The sequence below is a fragment of the Ursus arctos genome, unplaced genomic scaffold (assembly GCF_023065955.2).
Source record: "Ursus arctos isolate Adak ecotype North America unplaced genomic scaffold, UrsArc2.0 scaffold_30, whole genome shotgun sequence".
Lineage (NCBI taxonomy): Eukaryota > Metazoa > Chordata > Mammalia > Carnivora > Ursidae > Ursus > Ursus arctos.
Window position 1 is genome coordinate 33,580,734 of NW_026622986.1, and position 23,388 is coordinate 33,604,121.

The 23,388-nt window shown below is 45.7% G+C and overlaps 1 protein-coding gene and 1 long non-coding RNA gene across 5 annotated transcripts in view; one reads left to right on the plus strand and one right to left on the minus strand.

The window, feature by feature from the left end:
* Positions 1-317: 317 nt before the first annotated feature.
* Positions 318-16,005, minus strand: LOC113241084 (uncharacterized). Of its 3 annotated transcripts, none has more exons than XR_007190111.2 (3): positions 15,929-16,005; positions 13,606-13,636; positions 318-3,840 (listed from the first exon to the last, which is right to left on the minus strand). It is a non-coding gene; the product is annotated as an uncharacterized LOC113241084 (long non-coding RNA). The 3 variants fall into 3 exon arrangements; XR_003311426.4 differs by lacking the exon at positions 318-3,840 and adding an exon at positions 6,249-6,928; XR_006411959.2 differs by lacking the exon at positions 318-3,840 and adding an exon at positions 8,471-11,034.
* Positions 16,006-16,513: 508 nt separating this feature from the next.
* The window catches only part of PITRM1 (pitrilysin metallopeptidase 1), a 42,168-nt gene continuing 35,293 nt past the window's right edge, over positions 16,514-23,388 (plus strand). Inside the window, exons 1-6 of one of the 2 annotated variants that reach the window (XM_026478685.4) lie at positions 16,514-16,630; positions 18,991-19,090; positions 20,998-21,104; positions 21,422-21,573; positions 22,143-22,257; positions 22,332-22,428. In XM_026478685.4, the coding sequence (XP_026334470.1) occupies positions 16,578-16,630; positions 18,991-19,090; positions 20,998-21,104; positions 21,422-21,573; positions 22,143-22,257; positions 22,332-22,428 (624 nt within the window). In that variant the 5' untranslated portion in view covers positions 16,514-16,577. The remainder of the gene's footprint in view (positions 16,631-18,990; positions 19,091-20,997; positions 21,105-21,421; positions 21,574-22,142; positions 22,258-22,331; positions 22,429-23,388) is intronic. The other variant, XM_057304623.1, reaches the window with a different exon arrangement.

Below are 23,388 nucleotides of genomic sequence, written 5' to 3' on the forward strand. Positions count from 1 at the left end.
AGAGTGGGTGTTATTCTGTACCTTCAAATATAAGCTGAGACCTAACTGCAAACAATGAGAGAATTCATCGAAGGGATAGAGGTACAGAAACTACTTTTGTTTTGTTGTGTCCGTGATAGATGGAGCCCTGCTCCTGGCTTGCCTGGGAAGCTAAAATCTCTGCACGTGCCCGGTGATGTCTGCACTGCCCTAGTTCAGTGATTCCAACAGGTGCGTTTCCGTTCACAATCACAGAACCCAATACCGCCACCACCGGTTTGGCTCTAACAGCCAACGACGTCAGTCTTGGTAACATAAGAGGCTGTAGAAAGGGCAAGTCCCGCAAAGTTATCATTTTATGGTATGATATGACACGAGCTCATCTTAAAACGTTAAAATCCACTACCCTAGGAAAGACGTATATTTTAGGATGACGTACTGATGTAATAAAAATGGGTGAGAAGTAAAGTAAGAGAATAGTTTTCTTGGGTTGGAGGGGAGGGGACACTCTGTAGACACAACATTGTTCTTGTCACATTCTAAAATATTACAAAATACACAAATGTACATGATGATGGGTATTTGTACAAGAGAGGTCTAACCATCTAGTCCATTCCTCAGCAGTATTTTTGTTGTGTCTGATGTGAAACCAGGTCTGAGCTGCTTCAGGAGACAAGCAGACAGAGGTCTCTTTCCTTTGATGTTTACGGGTTTTGAAGAAAAGAGTGGTACTTGCGTAAAAGTTGGAGTTCTTCCTACCGTGTCATCATTGCTGTCCAACACATTCCTAGAATAACAGAAGCTTAGAACAGAAAGAGACTTTGGAGGCCTGCTGGAACCTCTTTATTTTGTAGAAAATGAATCTGAAGCCCAGAGAGGTTATGCGCATTTCCCGAAGCCACACAGCTAAGCAGGAACCAGGCCTCAACTCCGAACCCAGCGCCCGTTGAAGCACACTTGGCTGCCACCTTCTGAATACAGTTCAAGATCGGAATCATGCCCATGGCCTTGTTCTGTGTGACCTTGTCAGCCTTCAACTGACACTTGCAAAATGCCTGCCAAAAGCCTGGGAAAGGTCAGTTTGCCTGTGAAATCAGAGACGGGATGGATGCTATTCATGGAACAACTTCATTTTGTCCAGGAACCAAGCAGAGTTGATGGTGCACAGAAAAGACTTCGTTTCCTTGTGAAATATTTCATTAAGTTATTTCCACCGCACAGATCCACGGAAGTCCAACCGCTTATATCAGGGTTTTATGTGAACTGTTGTCTATCAACAATCACAAGATATATTTCAATATTCATGATGGAACCGTGATGGAAATCCGACTTCAGGAAAGAGGAAATACAGTCTGTCATATTCAATATTCAAGGAAAGTACAATAAAATGATACTGAATGGAAAGATCCAGGTAATCTGTGATCCATCTAGACCTGCCATTTACATTTTTAAAAACATTAGGCTAAACATTTCGTTATTAAAGGCACTCAAAGTTTCCTCGAGGAGAGAGCATTAGTGATTTGCATTGCCTGTACTTTGAAAGACCTTCAACTTTCATTCAAAGTGAGGGTGATCTAAGCTCCTTGCGCCCTTGACTGACTCAGCACTGACCTTTGATAATCGCTTCAACTTGCCTGTGTTGGTCGAAGGAATAGATGCGCTCAGGCTTGGTTATGAGTATGCGTGAGAGGCAAGGAAGAGATTGGATCTCAGAGGAATTTTTTTTTAATTTAAAGATTTTACTTATTTATTTGACAGAAAGAGAGAGCGTGCGCACAAATGGGGAGAAGCAGACTCCCCGCTGAGCAAGGAGTGCGATGTGGGGCTTGATCCAGGACCCTGAGATCATGACCTGAGCCAAAGGCAGATGCTTAACCGACTGAGCCACCCAGGGGCCCCCCCCTCAGAGGAATTTTTAAAAATCCTAAGAGGGTCAGTTTGTGTGGGAGTCAACGACATTATCATCCAAGGCGGCTCCAAGATCCCACAAGGAAGGACCCTGGGACCCCACTCCCCATTAACATATTTTAGCTACTCTGTATTCTGCACACTCCCCTCACTTCCTACTGGCTTGGCCGTTCTTTGATCTCCAGCATAATCATTAGGAGAGGGCTTCCCGTAGGCTCAGCTGATGACATCAATTACTCACATCTGAGTGGAGACTTGGGCACTGAATCACGTCACAGACCCGAGGCCAGCCTGTGAAGGGACTGTCATTGGCTGAGGGGCCCATTTCTAAATCAGGCTGGGCCGAAGGATCTGGGCTTGGCACTCATATTGTCGCTGACAGACACTGGCCGCCCTAGCAATGGTGGCCATTTTCTCAAGGGGCTGTCACTACCTCAGGCACTGTGACTGACTGGTCTCATATGTGTGCTGATTTAAGGAAACGCGTTGCCCATTCTTTCTGCAAATGCAAGAACAAGCCTCACTGAACAGCATCTTGGGAAGGGTATGGCTTACCTGGTCTGTTCGCTGAGCACCAGTTGGGGGCCTTGTTGCTCAACCAGAATCTCTAAAGTTCAAAAGTGGGGCGCCTGGGTGGCACAGCGGTTGGGCGTCTGCCTTCGGCTCAGGGCGTGATCCCGGCGTTCTGGGATCGAGCCCCACATCAGGCTCCTCCGCTGGGAGCCTGCTTCTTCCTCTCCCACTCCCCCTGCTTGTGTTCCCTCTCTCGCTGGCTGTCTCTATCTCTGTCGAATAAATAAATAAAATCTTTAAAAAAATAAATAAAGTTCAAAAGTATTTTTGTAGTAATATGTTAAGGGACGTGTAGCCAAGAACTGACCATACTCAGAGAGCACTGGCCTCTTTGCCCCTGGCCTCCTGGAAGGTCATCTCTAAGCCCCTGGAATGTCCTGCCTGATGGGAGTGTCCCTGTTTACCTGGGGCTGGGACCACACTGACTGTCGACACCGTCTACAGTGTCGTTTATGGTGGGGGCTGTGGGACATGTGGCAGCAGCTCAAGCTCAAGAGGGTCTGGAGACAAACGGTCAGACAGGCGGGCAGTCAGTCATGACAGAATCCTAATAGAAACTCCGAACACCCACGCTCGCGAGGCTTCCAGGTTGGCAAAACTCCATGTGTACCGCCACACGTCACTGCCGGGAGGAGCCAGTGCTGCCCACAGTCGCACGGGACAGGACAGCTGGGGGCTCTGTGCGGGCGTGTCCTGGTCACGGCCCCCCAGCCCCCCTTGCCCTGGCTGACTTTCCTCTCTGTTACTCTGTTGTTAAACAAACCACAACTGTGAGTAAAACAGCTTTCCGTGATTCTGTGAGTCCTTCCAAGCGTTGTCAAATCTGAAAGTCTTGGGAACTTCCAAACTCTGCAAAGTGTGATTATCCTTTGTTGAACTTCTATTATTTAAATGACCAACTAAAAGAACTTCAAGCAAAATGCATGTGCAATTTAGGAAAAGGACAGGCATACACACACGTGCAAAATAAGCCATGACGGGTGCATCTCTGGAGTTAACATTCAGCCTCGCTGGGGAAAATGCCTTCATCAGATGTTGGCCAGGGGCCAAGAGAAACATCCTTGGCCTTGCCAGCTTTTCTCAGTGCCCTTGTTCCGGCTCATTGGGAGTCCTTTTCTCTGATCCGTGTTGTTCTGTACGGACATTGTTGCTTCTTTACGTGCCTGTGTCTGCAGTCGCCGGGATAGCCAGCGTGGCTCTCAGGGATGTGCTGGAGCTGGCTTAGGCTGGTGGCAAACCACAGTCATTAGCATCTCTGCTCCCAGACGCCCACGTTGGTCCCTTGGAGTCACCTATGATGGGAGTACTTCCCAAACTACCCTTGACACAGGACCGGTTCTGTGTTTCTTTAATTTCCAATTCCAATGGATTGATTCTTCTCTAAAATACAAAAAAAAAAAAGTCTTCAGAAAGATTAAAAAAATAGGAACCCTACATTTTTACTATGAGATCTAAAGACATAACATTTCTGTTAGAAAGTTATAAAAGTTTCTAAGCTTTGTAAACTCAGTTTCTAGCCTCAAGTTTTTCAGTTTCCAAGCTCCTAATTTCAGTACTTCACCCTGTAATGCTCTGGTTTTGGACTTAACTTACCGTAGGCCAGACGCAGACTATTCGCGGACCGTGTCGAGCAGCAGAGAAGACCCCTCCTCGCAGCGATCTGATCGGTGCCAAAGCAGCCGAGCGTTCATGTGCCAGGGCTGCCGTGCTCCCATTCGTGAAGGTTATGCATTCATGTTTCCCACCGTTAGAGACCAGGATTAGTGAATGAAATAAACCACGATTTTGAAACTCAGTTTCATTTCACTGAATAATTGATCACGGACGAGCAATTAAATCCTAGCGGGTTGTTCCAGTTATTTGTCTATAAACCCCGGACATTACGATCTGGAGGCTAAGTCCGTACGATGCAATGAATTAACTCTATCGGGATTCACTGAGGTAATCGTAAGGCGATTGATCAGATCACCAATTAGTCGGTCCAAATCATTTATAATGACAACCAAGACGGCTCGACAGGGGCACTGATTACATACCTATTTTCTCTGAATTGCAGCTTTATGTTCCTCTTCCACTATTCTAAGAATATGAAGATTCAGAAGGTCGCCTAAAGCCAGAATCTGTGTTAAAATGGCTCCTCCATAGCTTAGGTTGAGAAGAGAAAGCCCTGAACGAGGCATGTTAATCTGGTGGTTAGATTATCTAATACAAATGCAGTGAATAAATGCACGACAGGGAGCACGAGGATCCATTTAATGGGAATCAGTGAAGGGTGTTGCAAAGGGCTCCATCTTTATTCCTACTGGGGAAAAATTCATTAAATCAGGATGATTTTCTCACTACACCCTTCTGTAGTAGATGGTTCATGTTAACACCGTAGCTGACGTGTCAGGAAATAATTCAGAAGCCTTGAAATGCACTTTCTAAGTGGCCGCCCTCTGGAGCCGCTGAAGTTCTGGAAGACAGGTGAGAACAGCACACTCCAGACAGCTTTCCTCCTCTAGTTAGGGAGCAAATGGAGTATGACTATAACAGCGATTCGTGGGACAATGTGACTAGCACTTCGGATCCATTATCTCCTTAACTTTACACAAAATCCTGTGAGATGAGTTCTAGTATGACGAGATCCATTTTATCTCACAGAGGAGGGTAGCTTTATGCAATGAATCACGTGTCTGGAAAAGTCTACCGTAATCTGTTCTTTTGGGTTAATTGCAACTATCTCTAAAATATCAGTTTCAAATTTAAATAATTTCAGAGAGGAAAATTTTTTAACATTTATCAAAACTGTGAAGGAACAAAAAATTATAAGCAGTTGTGTTCTGTGTATATGTATTTTAAAGTGATATTTCTTTTCTTTTTTAAGATTTTATTTATTTATTTGACAGAAAGAGCGAGAGAGGGAACACAAGCAAGGGGACTGGGAGAGGGAGAAGCAGGCTTCCCGCCGAGCAGGGAGCCCGATGCGGGGCTCGATCCCAGGACCCTGGGACCATGACCTGAGCTGAAGGCAGAGGCTTAATGGCTGAGCCACCCAGGCACCCCTAAGGTGATGTTTCTTAACTAAGGAGTAGACCCTGGAAGAAATCCATTTGGGATAATTTAGATTAGAAGAAGGCCAATTCTCATTATAGCAGTTGTAATTGGTAATAGCAGCTCTAAAGCTTTTAAAGTACCATCTCTCCTTCTATGTAAAAGAAAATATGCCAAATACTTTATATTTTCTATGAGATAGGTACCCTCTATTGTACAGGACACTGAAATTTTAAGAACTTAGGTGATGTGCTGAAGGTCAAATCGTTCATAAGTGGTGGCACTTTTCCGACTGCAAACCTGTATTCCATACAACAGTGTCCTCTCAATGTAAAGGATAATCCTAAGAAATTGGATGGGAATTACATTTTATGTATTCTGATCCAAAACAGTAGAGTCGAATGAAGACATGTTATAAGCATAAAGACAGTGAAGCAATTGGGCATGAAGACACCAGTTATCTGAAAGGCTCTTCCCTTTCTCAAAGGAAACAAGAGAGGCTGTTGGGGACGGGGAGGAAGAAGAGAAAGGAAAGAGATGGGAAATTAATCATCTCTTATGAAAAGCAAAGGGCACGGAGGTGGGGAACTGCTTGCTCTCAGCTTACCTTGGTATTTTCAGAGATGAGCAAAACCAGTCAACAACGACAGAAACCCCTGATGGCTCTCTACATGCTAGAAATGGCTCTGGGAACGGGGGGCACAAATAAAAATTATACCAAGTCCCTGCTTCAAGGGGCCCCCAGAAGAGCCGAGGAATATACTTCTTTCCCAGGAAAATGTATGCAGAAAAGCAAAAGCTGTGAGCAGCACACTTTACATTCATACAGAAAAGGAGCTGCATCGAATCCGAGGCTTTTCTATATAATGGTTTCTGTGTATCTGTTGGAGAGCTCTCTATAGACATGGTGCACATTCCTACTCGATGTAAGTATTGAAGTCATACATACACACGAAGAAACAGTTTCAGAAGGGTGTAAAGGGAAAGATAAGTATCCTCTATCCCTCACATCCCTTTCTACCCTCAGCCATTCTTAACAGATTTTTATACTTCCAGGTGTTTTTAATTGCTGTAACAGGTACATCTGTGCCAACATTTCTATTTTTAAAAGTTGTATTTTAATAGAGGATCATACTGGTGACTCCTCAAAAAATTAAAAATAGAATGACTGCATGACCCAGCAATTCCATGTCTGGGTCTACACCCAAAGGGACTGAAAGCAGGGTCTCAAGGAGATATTTGCACGTCCGTGTTCACAGCAGCGTTATTCACAACAGCCGAAAAGTAGAAGCAACACAGGGGTCCGTTGACAGGTAAATGGACAACTAAATGTGGTAAATGCAGACGAGATACTTTCCAGCCTTTGAAAGGAAGGACGTCCTGACACGGGCACAACATGGACGAAACTCGAGGACAGCATGCCGAGTGCAATCAGCTGGGTGCAAAAAGGAAACAAACATTGTCTGACTGCATTCACATAGGGTGCTGAGAGTAGTTGAATCCATAGAGACAGGGCGGAAGGGGGCTGCCAGGGGCAGGGAGGAAGACAGAATTACTCCTGAGTGCGTGCATGGTTTCAGTTTGGAAAGATGTGCGTTCTGTGGACGGATGGTGGCGGCGGTTACGCAGCAATGAACGTGCTTACTGCCACAGGGCTGTCGACGTAAAATTGAGTAAAATGGTAAATTTACTGTTACGTGCATTTCACCTAAATTAAGAGTTATTTTTTTAAAACAAGGATTATACTTTTCACAATTTGTTCTTTTGAGACAACACTGTTGATGGGCCATCTCATCCTGTGGCCACACATAGCCTTGCTCCTTGTTATTATAAGAGAATACTGAATGGGTTATCCCTATTTTTTAAGAACGTGCTAAAAGCAGGGGCAGGACCAGGGCCCAGCACACCAGAGTGCCCGTCCCACGACAGGGCATTGAGAAGCCCTACGTCGGTAGAGATCGCTGGGGGCCACCAGCTCCTGACTCTGGGAACTGGGCAAAGATGGCCTAGCAGACCTGGGCGTTGTGGGGGAAGCCCAGGGATTTGGGTCATAACCTGGAGCCACGGGGTCTGAATGTAGCATTGCAGTGGCTGCAGGAGACGGGGAGGACGGCCTCTCTGGGAGATGGGGTCGGTGAGCAGGGAGGAAGATAGAGAAATAACACCTCCTCCCTGGGCTCCAGCTGCACCATCAGCAGGGCATGCGCCTAAGGATGGCAGGCACTTCCAGCGCATTCCATGTGATGAACGTCTGTTAGACGGCACGTTGGCGCGTCTGCATTAATCACCAGCCTGCACACAGAGTTCAGCCGTCTGCCGCGTCTACGCCTCTGCTGAGCTGTGCAAGGTGACCCTGCCTCTCTCGGGGAGCATGCGCTATTTTACCTTTAATTCACACCGCCGGGTGGCATGTGAGGGGGCTACTCTAGACACTGACAATTGTCACTTAAACCTTTGCCGATGGGATTGACTGAAAAGGGTTTCACGTTTTTATTTTAATTTTTATTGCCTTTGTTGTGAGTTGGAGGGTCTTTCTTTTTTTTTTTTTAATTGGTCATTTGTAATTCTGGTTTGGAAACAACTTTGCCTTTTTAAAAATTATTTGTATTTTTCTTAGAGATTTATAAAAATTGCTCGTGTGCCAAGGTCTTTTCCTGCCCTGTGATTTGCAAATTTTTTTTTTTTGGTTTGTTGGTCTTTTGACTTTTTAACGATACTTTTGTTGCGTACATATTTTTAAATTTTATACTGACGAATGAACCTGGTTTTTTAAAAAATTATTTATTTATTTATTTATTTATTTGAGAGAGAGAGTGCATGCCCTGCTGTGCACACGATGGGGGGGGCAGAGGGAGAGGGACAAGCAGACCCCTCACTGAGCACAAAGCCCAACAGGACCTCGATCCCACGACCTGAGCTAAAATCAAGAGTCAGACGCCCAACTGACTGAGCCACACAGGGGCCCCAAACCAGTGTTTTGTTTTGTTTTTAAAGGATTCTGGATTTTTATATCATACTTACAAATACTTCCTAAATTGTGTTTTAAACTTATCTTTCTTTTCTGTTTTCATGAGTTCCTTTTCTATTAAACTCATTGACCTACCTGGAATCTCTTGGCGTAAAGAATGGGTCTGTATTGAATTGATTTCTTGCAACACCATTCCTTAAAGAATCATCATTTACTCAGTGGTTTAAAATGCTTCCTTTATCATGGATGAAAATTCCGTCTGTTCTGTTGGCTGTTTCTGGACACAATATCTGGGGTCCCCGAGATCAGTCTGTCAGCTCCCTTTTAATAGCCAACTGTGCTGGTTTCCTGGGGCCACCACCACAAGCACCAGAGACCAGGGCTCAAACAGCAGACCTTTGTTGTCTCCCAGTCCTGGAGGCCGGGAGTCTGAGATCCAGGCGTGGGCAGGGCTGGTGTCTCCCAGGGCCTCTGTCCTGGGCGTGCAGACGCCGTCTTTTTCCCCCCTCCCCCCATGTCCTCACATGCTCTTCCCTCTCTGCAAGTGTGTGTCCTCAACTCCTCTCCTTATAGGGACACCAGTCAGAATGGATTAGGACCCATCCTAGTGACCTCATTTTACCTTAATCACCTCCATAAAAACCCCATCTCCAAATGTAGTCCCATTCTGAAGACCTGGGGGTTACTGGGAGATAGGGCTTCAACAGAGGAGTTTGGTTGAGAAACAATTCAGCTCATAACACCATCTGATAACCAGAGACAAAAGATGGTTTCAGGGTAAAGATAAAATCAGTAAGAAAATAAATGCCTGTCTGTTTCAACCATGATGACTCAGGTTATCCACCGTCTGCCTTCAAAGCTTTGCTAATGATCATAAATGGACATCCCAACATTTCATTTCTCTGGAAATGTATCAGACAGGAGCACTGATTTAGAAAGGAGTCTGTGAGTCAGAAGGTGCAAAACTCCAGAGGTCTGCTTCCGGCTTGTCCATTATGCCCAGATTTCTATGTACATGCCACACACGTATGGGGATGAATAGAAGTTAGTACTAACTGAGCACTAACATATGATGTGCGAGGTCCCTCGGGGGCCCATGCTTTTCTCTCGTCCAATTCCTGATTCTAAGTTCTCTCTCCCCTTGGATTTAGATTTAATGTTCGAGTTGAGAACTTCCCAACTTTGTGTTTTCAAACTCAGTTCCCCTAAAGACACTTTCGTTAGAAATGGGACCAGTCCTGCATTTCCCACTGCACACTAGCTGTGGGGATAACAGGGCCAGTTCTTACCCATCGTGATCCAATTCCGGCACTAATTTATTTGGCTCCTGACCTGAAAGATCCTCATTGTTTCCCCCAAGAAGTGTATTTCAACAAGGAGAGGACTCCTTTATTATCAATATTATCAATAAAGGAGTAATTTTCATGATTGATATGTCAAAAGATGTCTTAAAATGAACCACCTTTAATGATATGTCCTGTGAATTTAAAAAAGAATCGATTCAGAAGTAACAAAACAGCTTTTCTCCACAGAGCTTTATGCTGTATAAATGTGCTCTTGCCTCTGGCTTGTTTCCACTAAAAAGACATTTCACTAATGAATATTTATTTCACTGCCATGGATAATAATGCATAAAAATGCTAAATCAATGCTATCATGGGCATTCCTTCCCTTCCTCCCTCCTCTGATATGGACCCATTTGTTCTTTCTCTAACTGACAGGTATTTGTTTCAAAGCTCCAAAAAGTGATATCTGCAAATTCAATTATAATATTCATTTCCTTCTATTTCTGGCATGTCAAAATTCCTCTTTCAAACAAATAAGCCAGAATATGGTAGCATGTTTTGCTGAAAAGATCAATAATTTGCCATAAAACTTCACATTTACTCTGTGAAATAGTGATTTTGATCAGTAAGTGGAACTCAGGGAAGAACCTCAGCAGGAAAGGCCAAGGGGTGTGGGTGGGGAAGGGAACGGATATCCATAGACTCCCTCTGGTTAGTATATAAACCTGACAATTTATTCTGAAGTATCAACAGCAAATTAGTAAGATGCTAATTTTAACAGTATAGCATAAACATAAACATTTTATTTTGAAAGATCCTTCTAGCATTTCATAATACAGGAGTTTGACTTATTTTAACATGGTGGTGGGGCAACCTAATGGCCCCCAAGTATGTCCACATCCTAATCCCTGGAACCTGTGAATATGTTAGGGTACATGGCAAAGAGGATGTAGGTAGCAGATAGAATTAAGGTTGCCAATCACATGATCTTAAAGAGATTAATTTGGATGAGCTGGATGGGACCCACATAATTACAAGGGTCCTTAACTAGGGCAGCAGAAGGTAGAAGCATCAGCTATAGAGAAAGGGCATCAGGAGAAAGACTGGACTGGCCATTGCTGGCTTTGAAGTTGGAAAAGGGGGCCATGAGCCAGGAAATGTGGGCAGCCTCCCAAAGCTGGAAAGGCAAGAAAGCGTATTCTCCCTGGAGTCTCCAGGTCTCCAAAGGAAGCACAGCACTTCGCACTTCTTTTAACCCAGTGAGATCCATACTTCTGACGTCTGGAACTGAGAGGAAATTAACTCACGTTGTTCTAAGTCAGAAAATGTGTAGTAATTTGTTGTAACATCAATACTAAATAAATACAAACACGTCACATTGTTTATTCATTCCCTGTTTGGGGAAAGTCCGATGTGTCCCCTTCTGCAGGAAGGCTTCTCTGAGCCATCATTTGCCGGCAGAATCTTTGCCTTTGTCTTCCCAGAGGGCACTGCATGCGACGACACAGTAATTCCCCACTTATTTTTCTGCAACTTATGCTAGACCGAAAGTTCCATGAAAGTGGGGACTATGTCTTTAATCTCTGCCTGAAGAGCTAGTTTCTAAACTTTTACCCAAATTTTGGCCACAGCTAAGCGGCTTATCCTAGGAATCCAATAAATATTTAGCCAACCAGAATGATTATGGGCCCATTGCACTCCTGCCTGAAAACCAGCTACAAACGTATTATAAAGTGTTTTCAGTTTTATAAAATGACTTGTCATATGAAAAATGTAACCCACGACCACAGAGCAGATAAAGGGTCAAACACAGAGCCTGGACCTGAATATTGTAATCAGCGCACTGAGCTGTGGGTTAGTTACACCAGCTATGAAGTCATTCACAAGGAAACTGTAGCATTTGGGTTGCAGATAAAACATCAGAAACATACAAGGATTAGAATGTGAGCAATGGCTAGCCTTGGAAAAGAAACATTCGAAGAAAATAATCTTGGGCTTTGGAAGTTCCCAGGGTTTGTCTTCGTTTTATCCTTTCTACCTGATGATGACACCCTGTCCTCATAGCTTTCCACCCACTACTCAATAAAAGTCATTCCCTTCTGTGTGAATTAGGTGAATGAGTATTTGCATTTTAAGCATTTTGCTCAATTTGGAACACAAGTCTGTCTCCTGCTAAAGTATTTCAGGCAGCAGTAAATACGTGTGAAGGATAAGATGCTGGTGGAGATCCTTTCTCTGCCTGGGTTCCAACCCTAAATTTGCACCTTGGGGGGGGGTCCAGTCTAACGATTTATTCTGCAGTCACTTTAATCCCGAGGATTTCTCTGTTACAGGAAGCAGAAATAAAATTCAAATCATGTGTATTAAAAGCGTAAGTGAGAAAAGTAAAACTTTTAACCCCTTTGAAGAAATATAATGTCATTATGGCCTTAGGGTAGGTGCAGACAGATTTGAACCAGCAATTCAATTTTTCCCATATAAATTACAAGACTCATTGAGTCTGTTCTCCAGTGACCTACTTCTAGGTGCCTATTCCTGGCTTTCTTTATATTCCTTTAGACTCTTTGACTCTCTCGGTGCTAATATTAACACACTGTCTTATTTCCTATAGCTTTTTATAGACTTATAAAAGTCCTTAATAATAGGACTTGTCTTCATATCTGCTAAAATAAGTTTCCCACATTGTCTTTCTTCAAAATTGCTTTGCCTGTTCTTGAATCTTTTCTCCTTTGTATTTTAGGATCATTTTGTGCTCCTAATCTGTTCGGGATTTTTATTGGAATTGCATTGCTTTTTTTCTTTTTTTTTTTTTGCAAAGAAATGACATCTTTATCATACCATGTTTCTTATCTATGAATATAGACTGTCTTACCATCTATTTAGTCTTCATAAACTTCATTCATTAAAATATTATGTTAGATCCATAATTAAAATCTCCTTTCAACTTGTTTCACTCAAATGGGAGTATATTTTTTCCCACTCAATGAGAGTTTCAGCCCACATCTAGCTTTTTTCTTACTAATTTGTGTTGTATATGTATGAAAAATAATGCATATCACTATTTTTACTATCTGTGTAGTATTTACCTATATGAATGTTTTATATTTTATTTAAGAAAACTCTTCTTGGTAGTCTTTGATGTTGCTCAATATTTGCTATAGTTGAAAATGCTGCAGAGAACATTGTTCGTTATACTTCATTGTGCCCTTGTGAGAATAGACCTGTAGGGTAATTCCCATGAAGTGAAATTTCTGCTGAAAGAGTACACTCACTTAAAATTTGTATAAATAGTGCCAAAGTGTTTTCCAAAAGGTAAATACACAGAGAGTAGCATACAGTCCTCGGAGCGTAAGAGTACCTGTTCTCCGTAACTTCACTAGCTCCACTAGCTTTAGATTTTATCAAACCATTACATCTGATAGATAAAATAATATCCCATTGTTATTTTAATGTACTTTTTCTTCAGTTATGATTCATCCTGGATTTTTTCACACATGTATGTATTAACTTATAAGGTATTTGAAAAATTATTATTATTATTATTATTATTATATTAAAGGCATTAGGCAAGAGGAACCTCAACATCTTAGATTTTCTAAAACAACTGTTCAAAACATCTAGAGTCGGGGCGCCTGGGTAGCACAGTGGTTAAGCGTCTGCCTTCGGCTCAGGGCGTGATCCTGGCATTATGGGATCGAGCCCCACATCAGGCTCCTCCGCTATAAGCCTGCTTCTTCCTCTCCCACTCCCCCTGCTTGTGTTCCCTCTCTCGCTGGCTGTCTCTATCTCTGTCAAATAAATAAATAAAATCTTAAAAAAAAAATCTGGAGTCAAACTACATTCACGTGAAGAGCTTACCTCCATCAAAGGTGGATGTCAGACAACATACCTAGAAGCAGAAATAAAAAAAAATCTGTCAAGTTAATGTGAATTTCTTAATGGGTCCTTTTAAGCAGACAGAAAAAATAAAGCTGAAGGCTGGAGTCGATGCTGTGCCAATGTCACAATTGAGACCCGAGATAACACAACTACGGAATCTTAGGGTTAAAAGTCGGCTTGCAGAAAATCACGGGCCCATTCGTATGAGTTCAACAGAAGATGAAAGTCTTTTATTCAAACTCAAGGTGGCAGAGTTCAGGTGACACACAATACATTTTTGTTGAATGAAAAACAATGAAGGAGCACTGGCGCCCTAGGTTTTAGCATGGAGATTTCTCCTTATTCCATGTTATTAGCAGTGTTTGTTGACATTTTTTACATTTCTATAATTTCATAATTTTAAAGTTGGAGGCACTGAGCCAATCCCTTATCTTGCATTTCCAACAATCATCACTTGTGGTTTATGATACACTCAGGAATAAAGGATTTCCAAATGGTACGCATTATGTCAATGACATCAATCCTGGGAAACCACACACTTTGTGTTTTTCCTTTGGGAGGTGACAGAACCCTGACTTTTTCATTAGTTGGCTGGGGCGGCCATCACAAAGTACCACAAGCTGGATGGTTTAGAACAACAGAAATTCATTGTCTCATAGTTCTGGAGGCCAGAAGTCCTAGATCGAGGTGTGGGCAGATTGGTTCGTTCTGAGGCTGTGACGGGGCATTTTCTCCATGCTTCTGGTGTACCAGCAATCCTTGGTGCTCTTTGGGGTATAGAAATATCCCTGATCTTTGCGTTCATCTTTACATGGCCTCCTGTATGTGCTAGAGGGTCCAAATATCCCCTCTCTGTAAGGACACTGCTCATTTCCTAATGACTTCGTTCTAATTGCATTACCTCTATGAAGACCTTACTTTCAAATGAGGTCACAACATATCTTTCTGGGGAGAGGTAACCCAATCTGTAACCCTCAAATATTCACTCGACTGCTTTTCTACATCCCAAACAGCACCATTCTGATCAAGGCTCATCCTACTAAAACAGCGTTTCATTATGACATTGGATGTGTTTTTGAAACATAGGATATTGCATAGATGATTTTTAACTTTTAACTTCCACATTGCAATGATTTTTAATATACATCAAGATTACACACGTGTTAAAATTATATTGGGTGCTAGTCAAAATATTTATTTATAAATTCTGTGTGTGTGTGGGTAGCTGTCAATGAGGTTGTGTGCTGTGGGAACATACCAGTAAATCGCAATTACTGGATTTATATAGCATCTATCCTTCGAGAGATCAAAATACTCTAACTTCCGGTGCTCATTTCTCTAAACACTCTCAGTAGGGTTAATAACACCCAACTGTGTCTGCAGGATCACAGAGATGCTGTGGTGACTCAGTAACTTTATCACCCAGATCCCCCAAGGAGGAGAGGTTTCTGCACGGGGTGTGTTTGTATTAGTGGCTTCTTATCATCACCTCTGTTCTGGTTCAGCTGGTTTCTCCTCTGGATAAAGAGATACTCAGTTACCTGCAGAATCTATGGTACCGTGAAGAGTTTTTTGGAGACTTTTGGTGGCTTGTCAATGCAATATTACGCTCTCCATTGCTGCCATAGCATTTACATATTCAGACAGATGGCACCTGTCTACTTGGAGAAGGCTTTCTTTAGAGCCCAGAAGCAGAGGCAGGGAGATTTGAGTCCATCTGCACGTGAGGGCCAGGGAGAAAGAGAAGAGAGGAGGCCATGGCCCTGAGAATCTGCAGACAGACATGGGCTGGACTTCTCCCCACCGCTCCAGGGCCCAGGTGTGGTTAATCCCAGATGCCCTTCCACCCCACAGCCGCAGTGCAGGCCCACACGCATGATCTGCCCTCCTGGAGCCTGTCTTTGCGGTTCAAGGAGGGCACACGGTTACTTTGGACAACTTAGAAGTGCGGAGTCTTCCCAGACACGAGATGCAGGTGGGGAAAGCGGTGAGTCAAAACACGCTTGCATGTGCTTTGAGCGGTCCTGCGGTTCCCTGGGGACATTCTGAGCGGGACCATTCTTAAGGAGGCTGACATCATGGTATCCTGACCCTGGAAACCATCTGGTGCTGTCCTCGGACCATTTCCACAAAGCCCGGAGCCAGGGGCTGAGGCACCTGGTGGGCCCCCAGCTGGACGTCTTTTACTCTCACTTAACTACCGAAGAACTGCAGATAGAGCTGTGAGCACGCACAGGTCAGGCTCACGACCTCCTCCAGGAGACCAATGCCCCCACCAAGCCCTGAGGAACAGGCAGCTTACCTGGCCAGCCTGAGTCCGCTCCATACCTGTGCAACCCACTGCACCGGAGTGGGCCAGCCCTTCCCCGCACAGTCCCCGCCCCTCGCCTTCACAGTCCCGCCTACCCCCCAGTACCCGCCCCTCCCCTCCCAGTACCCCCGCCTTTTCCCAGCGCAGGGCAGCCATTCGATTGCGCAGGCCCCGCCCCTCGCCTGCGCAGGCCCACCCCTAGCTTTCACGGTCCCGCCCTCCCCTGCGCAGTCCCCGACCCTTGCCCTCACAGTCCCCGCCCCTTCCCCGCGCAGTCCCACCCGCTACCGCGCACGCCCCTCCCCATGCACGCCCGGTGCTCTGGCCTCGGCTGCGCCCCCGCCGGGCTCCGCCCCTCTCCGTGCTTGCCCCTGGCTCCGAACGCAAGCCCCGCCCCCGCCTGCTCCTGCGCGGCGAGGCCCGCGACGCCCCGCCCCCTATCGTCCCGCCCGACCCGTGGCCAGCTGCCTTCGAGTCCCGCCCCGCCGCATCAGGAGCCCACCCTTTTCCTCGCCAGCCTATTGGAGAGAGCGTCACCGTGAGCGCTGACCAATGAGAGTCGCGGCCGATGCGTCACGCCCCCGCGCCGTGCGTCTGGGTAGGTAAAGCTACGACAGGGACCCTGAGCTGGTCACAAGCCATGTGGCGCTGCGGCGGGAGGGTACCGTTCTTCCTGAGGCGGCTGAGCGGCGGGTGAGACGCGGGCAGGAGCGAGAAAGGGCGGAGAGGAAGGAGGCGAGGGCGAAAGGTGGCAGGGGCGGTCCCGGCGGCGGGGAGAACGCAGGGGGCTCCAGGGTCTCGTCTCGGCCTGGCGGGGCCGCACCACAGCTCCCTGCTCTGGGGCGCCCGGACCCTGACGCCCTTCGCCCGGGGAGCCCGGACTCCGGACCGTCTCTCCCCGAGCCCAGCCCGGCGAGCCTTGCAGAGCCTGGGTGAGGGACGGCGCGGTGGGTCCCCCTCCCATCGCATCCCCCTCCAAAGGAAAGGAGTTCCTGTCCAGTTGTCAGGGTTGGGAGCGCAGCCAGGAAAGCCTGTGGGTAAAGCGGGTCCGGGCCCAAGGAGCCCCGGTGCTCCCGGGACCTTAGGCGGTCCCAGAGCGGGTGGCCTTGTGTGCGGATTGTCAGGGCTTTTGAAATGAAAATGGTCATTGTTATGGATTTTTAACATGTGTAATTAAATTAATCGCCAGCTTGTGGTTCTCATTAACGTGATTGCCCCCATGTCTTCTATTGTGAGCAGGGAGTCCTCAAGACACCTGAGGCTTCCACACGAAGTGCTTTTAGGCTGCAGTGTTCTTAATAGAACTGGAGTTTCCAGAGATTGACTTTTTTTTAAGTGACTAGATTTATGAAAAAAAGATAACAATCCAGCCTTGAATGATCATGCTTTATGAGTTTGTAGATAAGTTTTGTTTCATGCTAATTCACAGAACCTTGTTTATTTTATGGGGCAGTTTAGCTGTTAGTCAGGGGTGTTCGTTTTTGGGTACTCTGGTGGTGTGTTTGAATTAGGCAGCAGGGGCATTCTTCATGTGTGTGGCTGGTAACAGGAAGAATATGGGGGAAAGGCCATGTTGCCTCAGGCTTTTTCTGCATTTTCAGCCTGAGCATTTGTTTTTTGGGATTGTGTTGTTGTTGGTAAATAACACCTTAAAATCCTCTATTCCACAATTCTAGAATTAGCTAAATCGGTAAGGAAAGAAAGGCAGATGATCGCGTATCTTCATAATGTTGCCTGATAGCGACTGAGTCTGTTTTTTCCTTTTCTGTATGTATTGTCTTCAAAAGAGATATTTTTGCGAGATATAATAATGTAGAAAATTATTTAAAGCATATAATACAGTTGAGAGGGAAAATATTTACAAATGGTGTCACCGTTACCCAGATTAAGGTTACCCCTAAATGATTGACCCTCCCTCCTCTTAGATGTGATCTCTCTCCTGGTTTATTTCCTTGCTTTTCTTTATAAGTCTATGTGTCTATATAAGATTAAGCCCCAGAAATACAGCAGCTACAGGAGTCAGTGGATCGACACCCCCCCGCCCGTCTCCCCACCAACCTCCCCTCTGATAACATCAGTTTGTTCTCCATAGTTAAGATTCTATTTCTTGATTTGCCTGTTTTATCGCCTTTGCTCGTTTGTTTCTTATTCCACATATGAGTGACATATGGTCTTTGTCTTTCTCTGACTTATTTCACTTAGCATAATACTGTCTAGCTCCATCCATGTTGTTGGCTTTTCTTTATATTTTTACCATCTGTACGTATTCCTGCAATAACAGTGTTACCTATTTAGGATGATACCATGTCTATCCTTTGTATTTTTTTTTTTTTTTGGTTTAGCATTATGTGACCCACAATTTCATCACGTGTGGTTGCAGTCCATCCATATTTATGACTAAGCTTATTTCAGCTATTGAATAGTCCACAGTTTATCCATTCTGATGTTGGACATCCTGGTTGGTGGAGTTTGGGACTCTTAGGAATGGTGCCGACATAAGGGGTGTGTGCTGGCACATGATTACAGGTTATCCAGGACACACATATGGAGATGAATAGTTACTAGTTTAAATGATGCCAGATGTTTTTGCAGGATCATTACTGTTTGCACACCTAGTTGCGGTTTAGGTATTCCTAGCAATGATAGATGTCTTACTTTTAGAAGTTTGGTAGATGCGTAATGGGAGTTTATTGCGATACTGTATACTGAGATGGAAAAAGTCATTTTAACAAGAGAGTTGTTTTTTACACAGGTGAGGAGAATTGGTATCATAGTTATTTGTGAGCATTTACGTATAGAAGGCCTGGAACATGCAGTTATTAGTTGATACGAAGCTTTAACTGAGTAGAGGTAAAGATCATAAAATTGGAAGAACTTAACGAAAGGTTCCAGAAATCAGTTTTCTGGAATCTGTTTGTAAGATGTAAGGTTTAATTTTTATCTGAAGTGTCTTGATCACGTGAAAATGTTTTCGTGATGTCGCTGAATTACGTTAGCCACACAGTTGTCCTGCAGGAGCGTCTAACCTTGGTTCCTTTCCTCCTGTGGAGCAGGGCCAGTCCGCAAGCAAGGAGGAGGAGGGCCACCACCGCCTGTGAGAGGGCTCGGCAGCACGAGGTGGGAGAGCAGATCCACGGGTTCACCGTAAGCCAGGTGTGCATGGCCCACCTTGTTGCGCAGCCCAGACCCCGGGGGAGTTGGCGTCTCTGTCCCAGGCCCTGGCTCATCCGTGTTTCACAGTGGGCTCAACTGAGCAGAGTTGGAAATGAAAGGATTTCCTGATTCTTAAATAAGGGATCCCCAGTCCCTTCCCTGAACCCGGCCCCTTGAAGCCTAATGTCTCTATTAGAAAGTAAGTCACATTGATGTTCAACCACACACGTGACTGTTCACCCCACATCTGTGCAGGTCACATTTTCCCTAGCACGTGAGTTTGCTCTACACACAAAAACTTGGTTTTTGAGCCATCTGAGTAAAGAGATTGTGGGCTTGTATGTTCACAATGTTTTTTTTCTTTTAACACAGTAATTGGAAAATATGTATTTCACATCACTGACTGGCTGTTGGCTTCACGCTGTGCGTAACACTCTTACCAGATTTAGAAGGCAGTCAGCTCACAGTCCAGAAGGATACAAGTGCAGCTGCAGCACGAGGGGGAACGTGATGAGCGTCTCAGTGGAAGTGCAGAGACCCAAGAGGAGGATGGGAGGAGAGGGTGCTCTGCTGGGTGGGGTGGGGTAAGGGGGTAATAGGGACAGGTTCAGGGAGAATGGAGGGGTGTGTACGTGGAAGACGGAGGGCTGGACGTGCCCGTGGTGGCACTTCCAGGCAGGGTTCCAGGGGGCTGGTTCGCTTGAGGGAGGGGCTCATGACACTGGGTGAGAGCATGTGTGAAGTCCCTAAAGGCCATGCAGAGGAGTTTGATGTAGAATAGTGACTGTTAAGGAGGACCTCGTTCAGAGTCCTTTTTCTGTATTTTCCAAGTGTTATAGAAACTTCTGATAAAACATGATCCTTGTTTAGGGAGTAGTTCCCATGAAAGAGGTTGGGAGGCAGACAGTTCACCATTTGAACTGATTTTAAATACGTTGATCACCTCTTACAAAGTAAACTCTTAGCTATAGATAATTTAATACTTGTAAACTAAGCAGGCATTACAGACCTCTTTAAGCCATGTCGCTTGCATGGAAGGCCCCCACAACACGCTCCGGACCCCCGAGTTCTAATCTCTGCCCTGCTGGTAGCTTGCTGTGTCCGCACAGACAAGTAAGCTTCACAGCCTCTGAAAAGAGGTGATAAATGGTGTGGCTGTCATAGTGATGCACCACTGTGATTGAAGGGGAGAGGCCCCTGGCATGGTTGGGCGATAGAGCACTTTCTAAGGTGCCAACAACCACAGAAACTTTTGGGAGGCTTACATAGCTAGCAGACGACCATCCTTGGGGTCAGGATGCATTTGTTTTTATTGGAGGTGATTTGGACCCTCCCCTAGGAGCAGGTAACTGGTGATACCCCAGCGCACCCCTGGGAATTCCTCAGTACTGCATAAACCAGATGAGGCACAGTTCGGTTGCAGGCTGTGGCCCAGTCCAGCATTTGCCTCCCGGCAGGGCCATTCTGAGCATTCCTGCCATGATGTGTATAAAAGGAAACCAACTGCAGACATCGCAGGTGAGAGCAGGACTCCTCCAGCGCAGCCTGCTGTGAGAGATGGCGTCTGTGTCCCTGTCTGTTCCTCTGAGCCTCAGCATTTCCATCTGCAAGTGGGGGTGAGGATCCCTCCCTCACAGGGTTCCCCGGGAACTATTCAGAAAATGTCTAGCAGATAGGAAGCATGCAGAAGGAAAAGGCACCGAGGATGGTCAGGTCCATAGGTCTTACTTGGCTCGTTTGTGAGATTCAGGGTTTGAACACGGTGGTTTCTGATGTGCCTCTGGCCCCGACGTGCCGGCTTCTTGCTGTTGCCCGGTGACACAGGCCAGGGCCTGTGGTGTAACCATACCTGTGCCGAGCGCCATTCTGGCTGAGTGTAGCTGTTCACATATTCCTTGTTCATTCAGGTGACGGCCATCCCCGAACTGTCCCTGACCGCAGTGAAACTCAGCCATGACAGCACAGGGGCAAAATACTTGCACTTGGCCAGAGAAGACACCAACAACTTGTTCAGGTGCGTGGGGCATCGTGAGGGCACGTTCTCGACCGTTTCCACCGAGAACGTCTGCCATACGTTACGTAGTTTAAAATCCTCATTCACTCGTGTGTTGTTTTTATTGACCATGTCCTGAAAACAGAAGGAAAAGGTGAAATGAGTTTATGTCCTCAGGGGCCTGGAGTAAAAGCCCAGAGTGTGAATTGGGATTTTCTGCGTTATGTCGGAGACCATTTTGCTGAGCGGTTGGGTGGTCGAGGGGTGACACATGCAGTCACAGCGGTAACCGTGCCGTCCCCCTGAGCCTTCCGCTTGCTTCTGTTGTCTCGCCGCAGCGTGCAGTTCCGCACCACGCCCATGGACAGCACCGGCGTCCCGCACGTGCTGGAGCACACCGTCCTGTGCGGCTCTCGCAGATACCCGTGCAGAGATCCCTTCTTTAAGATGCTCAATCGCTCGCTGTCCACTTTCATGAACGCCTTTACAGGTGAGCTGGTGTCCCGCGGTGGTACCGGACAGGGTCTCCTCGGTGTTTGGGGTGGGGGTGGTGGCAGCCCATAGGCCGTTCTCTGGTCTGCTGGAAAGCTGCTGGAAATGGAATTCTTTAGGAAAGCCGCGTCATGGCCGCATTATAAAAACTGCAGTTTTAGGGAAAAGGCATCTGACATTTTTCTGGAAAAAATCAAAATAATATTTTTTGGAAATCCTGCTATAAAATTTAAGCTTGGTGGCATATGTGAATGTGGTGGTGGTGGTGTTTGAGTTGATTTCTAGGAACTCGGGCAGCGCGTGGGCTGCTGCTGGGCTCAGAGAAATGCCCAGGCCTCCAGTTAACCAGTGTACTCGGTCCACATCCTGCAGGTCAGGCCATCTGTAGGTGTGTGAGGTCATGGCTCGCTGTGCCACTTCTACCTGCCCCCAGCCAGGCCTGCCCATAGTGGGACGGTGCTGGCTCTGTGCCCGGGGCCGTAAGGGCTCATGGAGGGGAGCGGGGCTGAAAGTAGTTCATTCCTGTGGGAATCTAGAATTTTAAAAAATCTTTTCGTTTATACCCAGCTAGCGATTATACTCTGTACCCATTTTCCACACAAAATCCCAAGGACTTCCAGAATCTCCTGTCTGTGTACTTGGATGCAGCCTTTTTCCCATGCTTGCGGGAACTGGATTTCTGGTACGTAATGATTAATTGATTTAGGCTTTAGTATTAGAGTCACTATCATTGTGTAATTGCTTACCGTTATTTAGGCAGGAAGGATGGCGACTAGAACATGAGAATCCGAAGGACCCCCAAACACCCTTGACCTTTAAAGGAGTCGTCTTTAATGAAATGAAGGGAGTATTTGTGAGTTGGTTTTTTGTTTTTTTTTTCCTTTTTAAAACTGTGTTACAATGATTGCTTACCGTTCCTGTGTAGAATATTGGGATGTGTAAATGGGTCTGGAAGACAGTGGACATTCTCTTATGTCGTTTGCACTTCTCACGTGGGACTTGGAGAACTAGCCGGGGGACGGTGCAGTGAGCACCAGCCGTAGGTCAGCAGAGGGCCACACTCCCGATTTTCTGGGATCCAGTGTGACAGCTAGCAGCCCTTGAGCTGTAGGGCCGCCGACATGTGGTCTGCAGGAGGTCTGTGAGATGAAAACTGTTTGCATGACAGTGATCAGACCTTGTCTTTTTTTCCTCATTCTGGAGTTTCCCCAATCCTGCATTACATGTTTTGTAATAGTTTACAGGATACAGAAGCAAATAGGAGAGTCCAGCTGTCTTCGTTAAGCCAGACATTAAGGAGATTTGCAAAATGTGCAGAACAGTGCTATTCTTCTCAGTAATAGTTTTGCTTTGTTCTGAGAAAGTTTCCAAAAAATATTTGTTAACATGTACTGATGGGTTAAGATAATGAGTGAACAAGTAACTTTTTAAAAGGTCTTAGCTTTAACTTGTAACACAGAAAAATTCTGGGTACACACACACTCCTGTGTAATCAAGAAACCCACATCATCAAAGGCTCTTTGGGGGCCTCATTGATTTTTAGGAGTATGAAGGATCTTGAGACCAGGCAGTTTGAGAAACTCTCTGTTGGGCCCATCCTCCCAGCTCCTCTGACTTTGAAGTCCTGCCCTGACATGTGAGGCTACTTGATTTGGGCCTCATTTCTTCCAGCACCTTCTGGAAACTCAAGTAACAGTGGCAGCTTTTGCTCCAGAAGCCCATGGAACCCCTCCCTGCAGCTCATGGGCAGGGACTCTTCCGCATCTTTCCTTGGTCCGCACATCCCTCCCTCCCTTGGCTGTTGCTGGTGGCC